The following is a 17,771-nucleotide window of genomic DNA, read 5'->3' on the forward strand; positions in this document are numbered from 1 at the left end:
GTTTTTTTCTTCATATTTTTCATAGTTTTATACACTCACATATTCCTGTCTCTTATACACATCTAGATGTGTATAAGAGACAGACCCTGAGTTGGTGACGATAATGATGATATGATAATGGTGATGATGATAGTAATGGTGATCTCTTTTTCTTTTCTTTTCTTCTATATGCACCGTATTCTGTTCTTTTGTTTTGTTTTGTTTTGTTTTGTTTTGTTTTTTTGTCCCAGCGCATAAATAAGAGACATATTATAATTTGAGAACTATACAAGTTGTCTCAGGTATAATGCACCTTATATTGGATTGGATGCAATGCCACAGCCAGCTGTTGGGACAGTCCCGCACAATTTTTCTAATGGGACCACAAAGAATGGGTCCACATTTTAAAGAATGGGTCAAAATTATGGGGTTTTATGCATAAAATGAGTCCACTTTCGAAAAATGGGTCCAGATTTCTTATATTTAGCTTAAAATGGGTAAACATTTTTAAAAATGGGTTCAGATTTTTCATATTTTTACTTAAAATGGGCCAACTTTTAAGAAAATAAGTGCACATTATTTGTATTTACGCGTAAAGTGGGTCCACTCTGATATTGTCTCACACCCTTTGAAAATCCTGACTACAGCATTGATTGGATGACATCATCTGATGTATGATGAGGATGAAGACGACGATGGTGATGGTGATGATGACGACGACGATGATGATGGTGATGATGATGATAAAAAGCGTGTGGAATTATAATTTATATATTTTTTTCTATGGCTATTATAGTAGTCTATAGTGGACGTGTCGAAGTTTATTTGACGTGACTGCTTCAGAGAGGGCGCTCTTTCAAAACAACATCGATTGCACATGTGTAAACAAGATATCCTATGTTAGAGGCCTAGTCGTCTGGTGTTGGCTATTTCAGTTTCTAAATTACAACAGTAGTCCTAGTCCAAGTTTCAGTAGTTGTATTTATTATAGATTAAATTTTGGAAGTGTATTTCGAAAAATATGTATCATCTGTTTATGAGGTTGACCGATGGAGAGAAGTTGTCATTGAATGTAAATGAAGATTGGACTGTTGCTGAATTGAAACAGGCCGTCATCAAGAAGGCGATTAGCCTTAGTCAACAAAATCCTGGGCCTGTTCAACCAGGCCTAGGCCTAGGTGAACATGGTGCTATACGAGTAATATTTGCAGGGGTAGAGTTGTTGGACTCGTTAACTGTTAAGGTAGTATATTATGGTCTATGATAATTTGCTAGAAATACTATAAAAATACAATAAATTACAATATTCTTTGTTCATATTCAATTCTCTTTTTTTTGTTTCTTCATACAATATCCATATCAAATGAGCAGAAATACAGAACAAATAATAATGGAGAATAGAAGTAAATAATCAAATTAAAATTAAACGTTTGTCTCAGGCTTACATAAATTTCCAAATGCATATTAACAAAGAATAGGTATGCCTATTCCAACCAAAGGTTGTTTGATTAATAATGAGCATTTCGATATACCTGTATTAGCTTTATTCCATCAATCAGGGAGGCGTACCTCCCTAATTTAAATAACATAGTTGACTTTCCAAGTAATTAAACTGTTTTCTAACACATACAGTCAGCCCATAAAACCATATACCAATTTTCTTATTTATTCATATATTTATAATCATCTACTGTATATCAATCTTGGTAGGTGGTTTTAACGGGGTGGTTAACAAAATCAACAATTAAGTACATCCAAATTGAATTATCTCATTTTTACAGGACTGTGACATCCCAGATGGAAGCATAATACATGTTGTGGTAAAGAGACCAGGTCCCCTAAGCACTGACAAAGACCCTGAACGAGAGTCAGATACACATAGTTACTCATCTCTTTTAACAAGTCTCTCAGATTTAGAAGTTACATCAAAGGTCCATACAAAGACTCAAACTATAGGTACAATTACATTTATTGATTAATTATTTTGAAGTTTGCCAAATAGTCATCAATATGATGAATTACATCCGGTCATTAATACATTTAAGTTTTAAATCATGGTAATATGGTCTGCGGCAGTATCATATTCATTTCTGTATTATCATTTATCAAACAGGTACACCATCATATCATCTACAGCATCATTGGCATCAGCATCAGAGTGCACATGTTAATGATCACTATCAGTTTAAATTTATAATTACATCATCATTATCTTCATCATCGTTATCATTGTCATTATTGTCGTTGTCAAACCTTCATCATTATTTTCATCATCATCATCATCTTCATAATTTTCAGTATGACTCATTGTCAGCAGCATGTTATTTGCCTGCCAATCATATACCATGTCATTGTTATCCGCAAAATTATCATCAACATTATTCTCTGCCATAGTCATTTCTCAACATAATTCATCATCATTTTTTACTTACCTACTGTATAAGCCTACATTCACATTTTTTACTGTTAAAATATAATTCATCTTATTTTGTATAATTTTGTGAATATCCCTGCACATTAGTTCTGTATATTATCTGTTTTAACATTCTTGTTTCTTGCCAGTAACGTCTATATTTTTGTGAGCTCCATCCGAAAGCTTCCTTACTGTGTATATTCATACAACCAGAACTATTACTCATTGTTTATTTTATTTTGCTTTGTTTTTATGATACAGAACATTCTTCTTCAAAGAGAAAACCGTGCTTTTACGTATTCTGTAAAGAGACCTGTGGAGTAGTCACAAGAGGAAAGCTTCGAGTCTGTTGTCGCAAATGTAAAATGGGAGCATTTACCGTCTTGCAGGTGACGTTTGCATAATTATTATAATAGATTTTTGTATCACAAGACAGTAATTCAGTTTATAATTTTAGTCTGTAGTTTCAGAAACTTTTTCTATAGTTGTTTCGTGAATTTATTTATAGTTCTGCAAGAATAGATTTAAGCACAAAGATAAATGTTCATTATTTATACATTCCGATCATAGTGATACTCATTTAGAAATATGTAATCATTACTTGATTCTTTGTGTATGTTACATTTTATATTATAATAAAGTTGAAAAACATTTGAAACTTTGCTACACATTTCAGGATGCTACATGTTGGGAGGATGTTCTCACTCCTGGAAAAATTGCAGGCAGCTGTCAATCAAATGGTTGCTCTGGAGACCAGTCAGTAAGTAATTTAGAACTTAAGGAGCATTTGGCACATGAGTTTTGGTTTATACTCGCAGCATTAAAGGCTGAGCTTGAATCCTTTGCAAAATCATTGGCTGGTGTCTTACCAAAAATTTAAGTCAGGATTGACTCAGTCCAGTTGAGAAATTTGTAGTTGGAGCTTAGCCTGACTTGTCTCATGTCAGGCATGAAATCACTCTTAATCCAGACAGGCATCCAAGTTGACATATTCGTATTCAGTTATTTATAAGCGCTCATCTTTGCAGATACAAAGCGCTTTTGGCACCGGTCATTGGGTCTACATGCTTAACTGTTGCTGCTGTAATCAGCTCAGGACAGGCAACCCCACCAGGTACCCATGTATACCGTCCATTATGCCTGAATGATTTCATAGGCTTTCTGGAATAGGCATTTTAAAATCTAATATTTTACCATCAAAATGTACTAAAAACACAAAAGCTCGCATTATATTAGTTATCAAACACACATTTAATCATCAATTTACAAAGAAAAAGTAAGATACAACATCCTAATAATTACGTTTGAAATTGGGATCAATGGTTTATCATTGAAGAAAATGGCATCCGGTTGAACGCTTTTTGCAACGATAGCAATGGAGTAGTGTCACATGGTATCGTTACGTAACACTGTAGTACTTATATCAATGTTATGTATTGAAAGAAGCGCTACTCAATTATCTATTGTGAAAATGTTGTGTCCCTTTTATTTGTTATTCTTTGTTGTAGTCTAATGGTAGAGAAGGTCAACACATATACCATCTTCTGTTTGTTCTTAAATAACCAACTAATACACCCTTGAGCTAATATTAATCTATTTTATCCTTCCCCCCCCCCCCCTTTTGAAAAAAATCTGGATCCACCAAGGAAAACAATAAGAAGCATATTTATTTTTTACATTATTGCTATGATTCTGTCATTACTTATTCTTACTCCAAAATATTTTCCCCCAGGAATTCTATTTCAAGTGTGCAGAACACCAAACCAAAGAAGATGACCGTGTCCCAGCTTTACACCTTGTAAAAACCAACACAAAAGATGTACCATGCTTAGCATGTGAACATGTATTGTAAGTGTAGATATCCTAGTGTCAGGCAAGTCACCGATTACTTACCACACCACCTTACCATAAATATTGTGTGAATTGTGACAGGGAATTGAATCGCATGCAGCCCTACCAGCTCCGCTTTGTTTTTGTTATTCTAATAATGTTGTAGTCTAATGGCAAAAAATATACAAAGTTTTGTTTGTTTGTTCTTAAATAACCAACTAATGCACCCTTGTGCTAATTAATCTATCATTTCTTTATCCTCAGCGACCCTGTCCTCGTCTTCCCTTGTGAGTTGGGCCATGTGATCTGTTTAGAGTGCTTCAAACTTTACTGCGAAACCAAACTGAATGAACGGCAGTTCATCCAACACAACCAAATTGGGTATTCACTTCCTTGTCCAGGTTAGTAAACCAATCTGAAGCCATGACTTTGTGATTAAAATGCTTACCTCCCCAGCTAGCCCAGTGTGCTTGTGAAGCACCTGAAGCCATGACTTTGTGACTAAAATGCTTACCTTCCCAGCTAGCGCTTGTGAACCACCAGCACTCTTTTCTCAGGCTCACGAAATTCTACTTCGTAAGCCATGTACTTTATTTAATTATTTTTAATACATGCAGTAGTTCTATTTTGTAGTCACTGACCTTTTTAAATAGTGTGTATAATATAAGATGTACATACATTTATACGTAATACTGATGGGGTAAGCATATTAGTAGAAAATACTTCGTATTAAATGTTGAATAAAAAATAACTATTTTTAGGGATAAGGAACCTCTCCATCTTGTATTGTTACTGCACCTTTTCTGTAATCTTGTACAGTAACTCCACCTTTTCTGTAGTCTTTCTGCTTTTCCATTAAAAACAAATTTATGACTAAAATACATGATAACCTCCTGTATGTGTTTTCAGAGCCTTGTTACAAATACAATAAGCAAATATGAAGTATTAGTTTGTTCTTGTAGTTCTTGTAAATTTTTTGACCATTTCTCGAGTAATGTTGAAGCCTAGGAGCCTGATACACTGTCTCATTTTTACTTCAGCTGGCTGTGAGAATTCCTTGATTCAGGAAACCCATCATTTTAGGATTCTTGGAAACGATCAGGTAATAACAAAGATACTAGAAATACAAGATAGAGTTCTCCACACAAAAAAAGTGTTCCACCGTGTTCCACCGAAATGCATGGTGGGAATACGAACAATGGGACGCCCCCAACAGCTGGATCTAAAAAAAACTTGTGCCAAACTTTCGTTACCAAGTCGTCGCGTATTTTATTATCAATTCTCAATTAAAAAATTGTACACCGCGATGCGCTATGGCGACGTACGATATTGGAGGGCGTTGCTGTGCAGTAAATTGCAACACATCATACAAACAGGGTCATAATTTATATCGATTTCCAAAGGATAGAGAAAGGAAATATTGCACTGACATTAAACAAAAAATTAGCTATATATATTATAAATATATATTAACATATTGTTTTTTTTAAACTTGACATATGAATTAGCATAGGCCTATAGACTTGCGTAGCAAAGATATAGAAGAAAAATAAATAAATAATTAGACTAGCCTAAAATAATGAAAAAAGTACTAAATATTACTCGTTCGTATAATAACGCTAGTATTGTATGCAGTTAGTTATTTATGAATGACGTGAAAATGGAGCTCTTTTGGTAAAGGAAATTTAATAATATTAATACAGGTCTAACTCTAATTACTTAAGACCACTTTCTGGACCGGGATTTCCATGGTCTACCTACCTAGCATAGCCTATATCCGCTTTTTAGTCTCTAATTAGAATAATAAAGCTAATTTTTTTTACTTAATCTGGATCGCATGGCCGGATGCACTCTTAGTGAAAAAGTTCTCCTCCATTAGTGGAAAAGGAAGGGCGCCTTTTGCGTCTGGATATACTTAGCAACAGAAGGGCGCCCTGTACGTTGGGCACGAAGTATAGGAAACTTGCATGGTTAAAAAGAAGGGCGCCGCCTACGTTGGGCACGACCTCCGCCTCATTTTTACAATGCGAGAATTCTATCTTGTATTTCTAGTATCTTTGGTAATAACTAAAGCATTTTTCTGTATAATCAAAGCATCAATAAAGACTGTGGGTGATGGATGGGACGGTGGGTGTGGTGGAGGGTTATGAACCAAAAAAGTTTTCAATAAACATAAGAACTATGAATCAAATCCATAGTCCTTTTTATTCATTTATTTAGTACAATAAATACCAATCATTTGCTACTGAAGAATGTGTACTGCAGAATGGTGGCGTACTCTGTCCAGCCCCAGGTTGTGGAACTGCAATATTTGCGGATGAGGATGCCCAAAGGCTTGAATGCCTGCAACATGGAGACATTGGGTGTGGGGTAAGATTACCTCTGTTTATGCTCTATACGGGGCCACTGAAAGATGCTTTTTCAGGATATGACGAGGATCAGCATTTCCAAAATGTTCTAGTATTATTTTGTTTTTAATTGTCCCTAATTGGATCAGGGGTTGAATTGATTGGTAGTATGTTTATACACATTTAATATCACATTTTAATAATTATAATGTAAGAATTCCTATTTTTATTCCTAATTTTGCATGCATTTAAATTATTGGCTTTTGCAATAATCTGCATATTATATTTTAGTTATATTTATTTTACGTAGTAATGTTTGTATTAATGTTTTATTTTCTATTCTAATTCTGATTTAAATTTGTAGTTAAAATGTATCCTGTAATTTGTTTTGTTATATTTTGAAGGTCCCAAATTATCAGCTTCTGCTGGATGGATCACCCTCATTAAATATGGTTAAAATAAATAAAATAAGATAACTGCTTCTAACATATCATGCTATATATTTTAGTTTGTCTTTTGTCGTACCTGCAAATTGTCTTACCACGATGGAGATTGTACAAACACGCTAACTGAATTTGCACATGGATCGACTGGCTACCAGGTTGACTTGGCCAGGGTTGAAAGGGCAAGATGGGATCAAGCTTCCAGAATGACCATTCAGAATACTACAAAACCTTGTCCAAATTGCAATTCTCCAGTTGAGAAAAGTGGTAGGTCAAGACACAAGCTCTGTCCACACTATCAAATTGCCTTTGACAAGGAGCTGTTGTATGCCCATATATAGTCAATGATGATGTCATCATGACCATATTTGGGCATGTAAAATACAATTTGATAGTCTACTGTATTTTCAGTTCTCCTATGGTGTAATTGAGCTGCCAAGGGATATGAGACCAAGGCTCGCTTCTCTTCCTGTAGCAGAGAGTAGGTAGCTTTCAATGTACCTTTCTCTAAGCCTCACCCCTTGGTTTTTTCACTAAGGTCACACAAAACAACAGTGTAAAAACATACACAAACGTGTGCATTTGTGGGATAGCACCTGTGTTTGTGATACATGTGCATATTCCTAGCTCTGTTGTGATTGGTCATTTGTTAAATTTGATTGACACTTCAGAAGGGTCTATGGTACAATGATGGCGTTGTCTACAAAAATAATCTAGCACACTCTATTGACAGAATAGTTTATGAGCACTTCTACTGTACTGTAAGAATGCATAATGAGTTGTGCATATTGTGAAAGAAACAAAGTTGTTGTGAAATTAGAGAAGAGCTGGTCCACCACTGCAACCCATTCGATCGCAATAGTATACAACACCTCAAATATATGGTAGCACTGCTCGCACTAAAAAGTTTTTAATCCCTGAGATTTTGACAGCTTAGAAATTTTGATAGCTTGAATTGTAGTTTTGGTGCTCGAGGTTTGGAGCTGGAAATTCCACGATAGGTGGTGCAAGGGGGTCCTTCCCCCCCCCTAGACCCCGGCTAGTGCCGCCCCTGAATACAATACAATAGACAGTAAAATCTGAAACATTGTGACATCATGTACAGTCAGTCATAAGCACATGGGATTGGCCCAAATAATTGTTGTACAGAGAATGCAGGACAGTCACAAGCAAGGAAATGCATCCTAGATTCATTCCGTTGCGTAAATCGCTTATTTAACCAATTTTATAATGTAGATGGTCTACTAATATTTAGAAAATACATATTTTTTCTCCCCAATGATTTTTCTTCTTTTTTGGTGGGTGGGGCAGGCGAAAAAGAAAATTTTCTGGGGGAAATTCCCCCAAACCCATGTCCCCGTAGCGCTGCCACTGCTCATCAATTTGCAAGGCTATTCGGCCTTATTTATAGTTCCATAGTCGCTGGATTCATATTTTATCTTATATATCGTATATCTCTACTTCCTTGGAGGGTAAGGGGGTATATATATATTCCGGTCTTGCTTCAAGGATCTGAGTACACACTACTTCACTGATCTAGCCACCATTTAACTACTGCACACAAACAGGTATTGGCTCCAGACTTTATATACTGTATGGTTACTATTTTTGTTGTATTTTCTTACAGGTGGTTGTATGCATATGCAATGCCCAAGAGCCACTTGTAAATTTGAATGGTGTTGGCTGTGTTGTGTGGCATGGAACAACGACTGCATGGCCCTGCATTGGTTCGGAGAAGACCCTTTCTTTTTATAAGACTGGCTTCTCAAGTTAGTAAAAGCATTTCAGTAACCAAGTCTTTAAATATCCGTAGTAAATACAAAAATCCATGGCACCTAATAATTTGTCTTGAGTGTAAAATATGGGTTGCTTAAATACAGGTACAGGATAATAAAAGCTGTATTGTTGATCAATATATGTTAGACATTTGATGGTATAAACTGAAGAGTATATTGTATTATGTTCAGTTGTCATATATGAAAAGTGTTTCTAAATATGAAAATAGACAACATTTTTTTATAGTTATGCATGTTTTAATACCAAAGGTAGATTATAATTAGCTCATATAAACACCATTATCATAAATTCACACGAATATTTGTATAAAAACCAGTATCTGTTTTTGATCATGGTCTGAAAATACAGTCACTGCAACTTAATTTTTAAAATTGTTTATTTGGTGGAGAAAGAAAAAATACAATGCAATAAGTAAGGAGACATTTAAAAACTTTACAAACGTTAAAATTGACATCTTTTCCAAAAAGATACAGCAGAGGACCAGGGTAACCCATAAAAGTTGTGTAATGCTGATGCACATTATATGCTGCAGAAGAGAGCATACTTCTGAAATATACGTATAATAAATTTTATATATAAAAAAAAAAGTCAATTGCATATTGTATTTTTTAAACGACTTTGTTTTTACCACATTTTCAATGGGATAATACTGTATACCAAAAATATGTACAAAAAGAAGAAATGTACAGTAGTCAGCAGGGAGTAATTTATACTGTATCTTCCTGTCACTGCCAGTATTACGGTACCTTTGTTCAGGTTATTCCAACATTCATACTAAAGCCTATGCACTGGTATAGGCAATAAAGTGGATATAATGTCAAGACTATAGTGCCATTATTAAGTTTGAAAAGTCTTTGGGTTGAAAGTCATGGATGTTGTAGGGTGATACACTGCAAGCTTTTTTTCATTTCAAGGTATTAATATAATGTTTTTTGTATGCGAATGCAAAATAGATCGATAAAAAAAAATAGGCAGACTTGTCTATGCAGTATCTAGACGAGTTACCTCATAGTGAGGGTTGTCAACAGCTAAATCACTCGATACATTTTGATCTTTGGTGAAATGGATGTTAGCTTGGTTTTCTCTTATATCTGTCTGCATCGCTCTCTTGATGTATTTTCGACGGATCCCCATGACGCCAACAGCCAGTAGTATCAGAAATATAAGTATAATTGTAAAAGATATGAATAGTTTCGCAGCAACTCCGATCCCGTCATTCCCGAGTACGGTGGGCTTAGAAGGCACATTGTTGTCTGGCAAGGTCGTAGCTGTTAATATGGGTAAAATTACAGTTAGTAAACATGTTTGTGATAAAGACTCGTGTCAAAATATAGTTTTGTGTCTGTAATTAAAAGAAAAGTTGAATTGGGGCGCTGAGCTCACAAGTCAAAGTGCCTATCTGCCACTGTGAATGATTATAATCACAATATTGTAATAATCATAAACATCATTATTTATCAGTAATAACCATAATTATCAACACCAAATACAGGTCTCCTAATTAAAGACCCATCCAAGCAAAGACAACCTCCAATTAGAAGACCACTTTTCTGTAGTCTCAAATTAACAAATGTCTTATCTTCTACTTGGAGACCAAAGCTGCTAAAGACCATGGACACCCTGGTCCCAAAGGTGGTCTTTAATTAGAGGGAGACCTGTATAATAATGACTTAAGTTGACTAAAAACCTTGAAATTAATTATTTGGCAGTAATTACCTATTATGCAGCCACCAATGTTAATAGTGACGTCATCCAGTGCAATGAAGCCCTTTGGCTCAAATCCGACGACTCCTTCAAACAAAATCTGCAATGATACGATCAAATGGAATTAACAATAAATTTGTGTTCGATTTGTCAATTATTAGATAACATCTTTATCGCGCATTGGCCTACTGATACACCACTAAGGTGTATGGATGGAGCGTTTCAATTCACTGACGATGCCGAATACAGTATACCTTAAAACGAAATGAACGAACTAAATGAACGAAATGGGCATTGAGAGCTAACTTTTGTTTTTGGCTACACTTGGAAGAGATCATCACGTTATTTTTCGTTCCTGAAAATTATTTGAACTTGAAGTTTGCATGATAGGCCTACTGTAGCAATTTGACACCATTATCACAAAGCCTCCATCCAAGATTCGTAAAACTTGAATAGGGCGTAGTATTTGAATTTAGAGGGTCTTTAAACATCACGAAATATTAATTTGTTTCAGCAAATTAACACTAACCTTTGACATGTCTTGGTCAACTGGTAATTCGAACTGGCACTTTTTCCATTCGCTGGTTCTTTTGTTCGGCATGACTCCTATTAAACCGAGAGCTTCGCTGGAGTCCAAAGAATAGACGTTAAGTTGTTGCTGTACATCTCCTTGCATAAGATATTTGAAAGATAGGCACCGTTGTGTACCGTTAGATGTGGTTGTCATGGTAGCAAGAGTGGCTAAATCACCTTTCTTTCTCCCAGCCATATTGAGGTAGGCAAAATTGTTTTGACCTAGAAAATGATCATGAAAAAATTAATAACTGTGCCTTTTTGACGCTTTATTCAGACTTGAAAAAATGGTTGTTTTTTATTATTACTTTTGTTATTTTTGTTTTTGTTTGTAAAAAAGTTCATCCTATGAGGCAGCTGCATTTTCAGAAGGAAAATAAAAGATGTTATGAGATACTTGGATTGTTATGTTGCTTTAAATTTATTTAAGTTGTCTGATGTTATTCGTACTGACTCTTCTTGCTGTTTCAAAATTAGGTTTAAAGAATTTCTGTATACAGTACTGAACGTTTTTCTTATAAATGGCTCATTTAAAAAAAATGCTAATACTACATTTTATAAGAAAAATACATAGGCCTGTATATAAACGTTTTCTTCACCTCAGACTTCCGATAATTTAAAGTAAAGTTATTTAAATCACATATAAACCAGAAAGAAAATACTCCACACTAAATGATGATAAAAAAAACGTTCATTTTTGCACACGTTAGTTTAGTCCTTAATGAAACTTTAATCATCATCCTCGCCTTCATCCTCATCATCGAAAAATGCAAGCCTCATCTAATCGAATAAGTGTTTGAAGTAAGTATCACGTGACTTACGTCCAATGGCTATCGCGTAATTTACAAAACCGGGCTGACTTTCATCTGAAATATTAAAAGTCTTCCAGTCGAATACATCACTTAAGTCCTGAGAGAACCCACATTTTGTTATACCAGCCTCAAAGTCACAGGCTAACAATGTTACTACTGTGGTGTCTGACGGAAAGCAGTAGTGAGACTCCAGCTTGATGTCATCTATTGCAATGTCTCCTAGATGTCCAGTCCCTATAACACCTTCCAAAATTATCTTAATAATTTTGGAATTTTTATAAAATGAATTCATCGAAACTACTATTAGAAAGTTGATTAGGAAATAATAATAATTATACTAATCAAAGTTCAATTTATTTTCAATACAACATAATTATAATAATAATAATAGTTGCATGGAAGGAGGCTATAATAAGTTCTGCAGGTGAACTACATAACTTTAATATATAACCACCTTAACAGAGTTTTAAAAAAAAATAAAACCATGAAGACCAAAAGGTGAACAAATTACAAGAAACTATTTTAGTAAGTTACTGAATCAAAAATATAAAAAAAACAAGCAATGTTCGCCAGGTATATACATGTAATTTTAAAGTAATTTAGTTAAGAATAAGTATATGTGACCATACCGATTTATGAAAAAAGAGTAACTAGTGTTTAGGTGTTTAGGCATATGCAGAGATCAGATACTAATATTATTATTAATAATAATAATAATAATAACAACAATAATAATAATAATGTTAACAATACTACTACTAATAATAATGATGATGGTTCAAGAAATTGAGACTAGCTTCAGCTTTTCTTAATTTTTTGAGAAGTTTTTCCAGTCTTCTACATTCATCCTTACTAACATGTTGTAACCCAAATCATGAATAATGTATCCAAACGAACGAATGCATGTGTATTGACGTAAGGAGTAGGCTATTCATACTTTTGCGGACTCTTCTATTATAGATAAAGGGTGACATTATAATGCTGAACTTTTTTGTTCAGTGAGGGATTCCATTTAATGTGTAGGGCCTCTTTGATTTTTAGTTGATTACCGTTACTCTGATCTATGATTTTAAAATAATCTCCGTTGCTATTGGAATTGTAATTTTATAAATAAGGTATTATTACCTTATCGCATCACAAAGTATATGTACACCAAAGGTATAAAGCTGACGAGTCATATTTATGAATTGATTAGTTGGAAAAAACAAACCAATGAGGTTTAATTTTACAAATTACCTAGTCAAAAAAGTATTTTCAGCATTATTATTAATATTATTAATTACCCTCATATTTGTCTCGATAAAGTCGTCTCTATTGCTATAGTAGTTAATCGGAAGCATAGCTTCAATCCATCGGTCGCTCTGGTCACCATTGATCGTCCACAACCATTCACTCCTCATCGATCCCTCTAATCTTCGGTACACATTCAACCGTCCCACGTGCTCCCCCTTCATGTGGTACCAAAACTTGAAACACAGCAAGTGGTCAGCGGGCTCGATGAGCGGGGACACTATTTTGGCTCGTTCATTTGGACGGCGTGGATTTGATGCTTCGATGTAAAGATACTGCCCTAGAATGATGGTAAACAAACCCAGATAGATTTACAGTAGGCCTATACGGGGTGGCGCCAGGATGTTCCGGACGAGGGGTTTGATGACCCCGACAGCGGTGGCCAATGTCCCCTACCAGAATTCCAAGTTAGACAAATTTGCAGGCGTGAGACCACAACCGATGCTTATAAAAATTTACATAAACATGAAATACAATTTGGTATTACATGAGAAACCACATAAAAATTCGTTGGGCCGCGTTGAATTTTGGTCGGAGTTGGATTTTACCTCCTTGGATTTTGATATGATTTGTTGGGGGTCGTAGATTTTGGGCCTATAATTGGTTTGTGGCGAGTTTGGTTCGAAATGACTGGTTCACAATACCAATTCTAGTAGTGTAGGCCACTGTAGCAGGCTGAACTGTAGATGAAGAATGTTCATTATAAGAGAGCTGCATGTGGGCGTCGTCGAGCATCGCTCAATGTATCTATGGGAACTGGTCCAGGTGGGCGAAGCCCCCGTAAACTATAATTTAGGGGTTTCAAAGGCTTTCTCCCCGACAAATTGGCGCCAACCGTATGCAAAATACAGAATACTGATTTAAAATAAGCCAATAAAGAACACCCTCTGCTCTTAATTCTGTGCGAGATTTAACATCTCACAGGCATGCGAATGTAGACAATCTTCTGTCATGTTACACCTCTTTAAGCGTATATACCATTCAGCGAAGAATCTATAAGAATTGACTTGATAATTTGTAGCATTAATAATTGATTGGTACAAACGCACCTTTGGTATCACCGTGGGTGTGATCTGCAGACGGTCCCGTTGCTGTGGAGTCGGTCGAACCATTACGCAACTGCCAATCAAAGTCATCACTTGTCGACTGTATGAAACCACATAGAGATGCGTTGTTGCGGTTGTCGTCGAAGTTACAGTCAGTTGTCGAATTAAAGACAGAGAGTACTTTCACTGTATAATATATAAATTATATATATTTTATATAATGTGACAATTGTCGCATACCATCATCGTACGTTTATCCACCGATCCGCATGTCAACTTTCAATGATTGTACACCATTTTGTCATTGTTTTTACATTTTATTTCACTTGGAGCATACATGCAAACCCACTCTTTAATATGGTTTACCTACGGTAGGCCTATGAAATTTCACGGACTTATGTGATGTACGTCACTGTGTAACTGTGACCTTCTTGGATGTTATTAAATGTTAGTATATTATCTACAACAACAACAAGTACCTCCTGTTATACAGCTGTCTCTGCGTTGGTATGTGTGGAATTGGACAGGGTACAAAATGCCATTGCCAATACCATACCTTTGTCACAACTTGTATTGTGAAATACAATATCGTCGATAGCTATGTCTCCATATATATTACCAACAACTGAGCCTTCAAATACAATCTATAAAAATAAATAATCAATACTAATTTACAAAAGGACATAATAATTTCCAAAAATAGATTTATTATTCTGTGTTTTAGTGGTAGAAGTAGCAGCAGCAGCATCCGTAGCCACTGAATTATATGCCTTACAGTATAAGTACGTATAGTTTATTGAATGCAGATAGATAGATGATAGATTGAAAAAACGAGACAAGAACATTTGAGACTAACTGAAAATTGTAGACCAGAGCACCAGACCTAGAGTTAGGGTTAAGCCAGACCAACCTGCACAACAATGTACAATCAAAACAGGCCACTCAATAATGGTTGAATAAGTGTGATACCTCTTTAATATTTGCTATTAAATTTCGAAATTTATTAGTCATTTTGGGCATGGATGCGTAACCTTACTTTTGTCAAATTTTTGATAGGCCTACTGAAACTTAATTGTAAGCTTATTAGCAGTGGATAAGCCTGGGTCTTAGTCGCTCAAATAATACTACATTGCCCAAGCTACTGGAAGGTTCTCCCACCTGACCGCACCACGCCGTGGAAAATTAGCATCTCCTGACTCATATCAAAAGCTTTCGTTACAGCCCCCTCCTTTATGAGCACATTCTGAAGCGATCACTGGGACAATACAAATAATGTTAAGACGAGAACTACACATCAACACCGTCAACTTCACCACGTCCTAGTTCCACCACCAGGCCTACCAGACACAAATTCACCTGAAAATATTCTGTTTGTCCTTCAATATCAACTTTCTGAGACTTCCATATATTTCCTTGGTTACCATGGCGCACAAAAAGTGGATCCACTGGCAGACCACCACCGAAATCTTTTTTATAAACTTTCAAAAAGTCAATCCTTTGCCCGTACATATGGTAGTAGAAAAAGACACACGTGTTAGTGTTTTCGTTTGTGAGGATCGGCGTCATAAGCCTTGCAGTCATACCCGCTCTTCTCTGAGATGCCTCAATATACATGTAGTGACCTAAGAGCGTTAAATCAAAAACTAGTTTTCTCATAACTTAAATTACTACTGGTACGTGTTCTTCACGTCATTATTGTACTTACCATACATACAAATTTCCCTATGCAAACATAATAATAATGGTAGACTTATAAGGCGCATATTTTATGACCTTTATCGCATAACATATTCATAACAGACTATATCGACGCCTTTTGGTGCATGTAAATATAAACAAATATCATACATGCTCGCCAAATTATTGTGTCTTGAATGTACGTGATTAAAATGCGATGACATTCCTAAAGAACAGTACAGTATACACCTAATAACAACGTTTCTTATATTTTAATATTATTTTTATCCCCCTGTCAATAAAAACAGGTAAGCCCTACGCCTACATTCTCAAAGTGTTAGTCAAGAGAATTCAATCTTTTCCAAACTCTAGAAACAGTGACAAAACATATGGTACTTTACGTGAAATGACGCTTACCAAATTCGTTTCTGTACGTGTGATCAGTTTCAGGACCCGTCTGCCTAGATGTCGTTGGGCCTTGTTTGCGTATCCAGTCGAAGTCATCGTATATGTCCTGTGTATAGTTACACAAATCTTCATATTCAAAGTTGCAGTCGGCTTTGTGGAATTCTAAAGGTTCAGCAATCAGTTCCTTCGTCTCTGTAAACATCATTAATTATATCAATCCAAATGCCATGTTGGCATGGACAATAAAAGTGGAACTTAATTTTATTTACACACAAACCTTTATAATGTGTACACGAAACTTACTGTTTGCACACGGAGCATCATGGATAAGTACGTCATCGATGGCAATATCCCCATAAATACCTGATCCACGAAATGCCTCAAAAACAAGCTGATAATAGATAAAAATATAAAAATATTGTTGCATGGAAATTAATTAAAAAGAGAAAATGAAAATAATAACTCTAAAACAATATGAATCAGAGTCATATTTATTGTAATAATTAATTAAAAAATAGTTTACCCAAATGAAATATAGGCCTAAGTAGTACATATATTCAATATAAAATAAAAGTATACTAAATGGCACCAGACAATAGACCTTGGATATAGCTGCTAAGGTCCCACAAGACGACAGTGTTAAAAGGTTAAAAGATACGCGAATATGTGCGTTTGTGAGACGCGCGCGTATCCCTAGCGCTGTTCTGATAAGTTTGATTGACACTCTGGAAAGGTCTATTGCAAAACCAAATAAAATACAGATATAAATGTGAATATACAAAGTACCTCAAAACTTCCAGTCAAGTTCATGACATACGTAGCTCGGAGCCAAATATTCGTGTGATGCCCGACAAGTCTTACTGCCGGAGAGGCAGGCAATGTACTGCCCACGGGCCGAATGTATAAACTCAACGCTCCTACATCAGATCCATACATATGATACCAAAATTCAATACACTGTTCGAATTTCGTGGCTGTCCATACTGGTGATATTAGCCTAGCCTTGTGGCCTTCAATTCGTGGGTAAACACTTGTCTCAACGTACATGTAGAATCCTAAACAGAAAATAATTCGATATAACCATTATCTAGTCAATCTACACATATTTTGGCAAAAACGGCGTTCCATACTATGACGCGCCACGCTGCTGGCGGGCCGCGATTTTTTTTTCCGTACGAAACATTTGCATGAAACTTCACTCGGGCCATCTCGGATTGACTCGAGTGAGTACGATACGAGGAACAAGAGCAGACACTCCGCAATGTCGTGACGCTCGAGTTTTACTATTATTGCTCTTTCTATGTTTACCGATGTTTACCTACGGTAGGCCTATGAAATTTCACGGACTTATGTGATGTACGTCACTGTGTAACTGTGACCTTCTTGGATGTTATTAAATGTTAGTATATTATCTACAACAACAACAAGTACTAGTACCTCCTGTTATACAG

The 17,771-nt window shown here is 35.6% G+C and overlaps 2 protein-coding genes across 3 annotated transcripts in view; one reads left to right on the forward strand and one right to left on the reverse strand.

The window, feature by feature from the left end:
• The first annotated feature begins 873 nt into the window (after window positions 1-873).
• On the forward strand, window positions 874-9,397 carry LOC117109336 (E3 ubiquitin-protein ligase parkin-like). 2 transcript variants are annotated; one of them, XM_033251627.1, is made up of 10 exons: window positions 874-1,222; window positions 1,761-1,935; window positions 2,654-2,781; window positions 3,069-3,152; window positions 4,125-4,240; window positions 4,487-4,623; window positions 5,263-5,324; window positions 6,443-6,592; window positions 7,079-7,280; window positions 8,641-9,397. In XM_033251627.1, exons 1-10 carry the CDS (start codon window positions 1,001-1,003, stop codon window positions 8,766-8,768), a joined length of 1,404 nt encoding a protein of 467 aa, XP_033107518.1. In that variant the 5' UTR covers window positions 874-1,000; the 3' UTR covers window positions 8,769-9,397. The 2 variants fall into 2 exon arrangements, with proteins under 2 accessions (XP_033107518.1, XP_033107519.1); XM_033251628.1 differs by lacking the exon at window positions 3,069-3,152.
• The window catches only part of LOC117109335 (MAM and LDL-receptor class A domain-containing protein 1-like), a 19,389-nt gene continuing 10,642 nt past the window's right edge, over window positions 9,025-17,771 (reverse strand). The window contains exons 5-15 of the mRNA XM_033251626.1: window positions 17,107-17,375; window positions 16,624-16,711; window positions 16,330-16,512; window positions 15,592-15,857; window positions 14,792-14,879; window positions 14,239-14,421; window positions 13,183-13,469; window positions 11,909-12,155; window positions 11,044-11,309; window positions 10,527-10,614; window positions 9,025-10,078 (exon numbers count right to left, since the gene is read on the reverse strand). Coding sequence (XP_033107517.1) covers window positions 9,792-10,078; window positions 10,527-10,614; window positions 11,044-11,309; window positions 11,909-12,155; window positions 13,183-13,469; window positions 14,239-14,421; window positions 14,792-14,879; window positions 15,592-15,857; window positions 16,330-16,512; window positions 16,624-16,711; window positions 17,107-17,375 — 2,252 coding nt within the window. The 3' untranslated portion in view covers window positions 9,025-9,791. The remainder of the gene's footprint in view (window positions 10,079-10,526; window positions 10,615-11,043; window positions 11,310-11,908; window positions 12,156-13,182; window positions 13,470-14,238; window positions 14,422-14,791; window positions 14,880-15,591; window positions 15,858-16,329; window positions 16,513-16,623; window positions 16,712-17,106; window positions 17,376-17,771) is intronic.

This window comes from Anneissia japonica, unplaced genomic scaffold, assembly GCF_011630105.1.
Source record: "Anneissia japonica isolate Jap-2015-1 unplaced genomic scaffold, ASM1163010v1 scaffold288010_len917306_cov203, whole genome shotgun sequence".
NCBI classification, from domain to species: domain Eukaryota; kingdom Metazoa; phylum Echinodermata; class Crinoidea; order Comatulida; family Comatulidae; genus Anneissia; species Anneissia japonica.

Excerpts from the sequence above, each read along its gene's own strand:
- LOC117109336 (XM_033251627.1), top strand. The coding sequence starts at position 1,001 with ATGTATCATCTGTTTATGAGGTTGACCGATGGAGAGAAGTTGTCATTG. Across the intron at positions 1,936-2,653 it reads TACAAAGACTCAAACTATAG|AACATTCTTCTTCAAAGAGA; the intron begins GTACAATTACAT and ends TTTATGATACAG. Across the intron at positions 4,624-5,262 it reads GTATTCACTTCCTTGTCCAG|CTGGCTGTGAGAATTCCTTG; the intron begins GTTAGTAAACCA and ends TTTTTACTTCAG.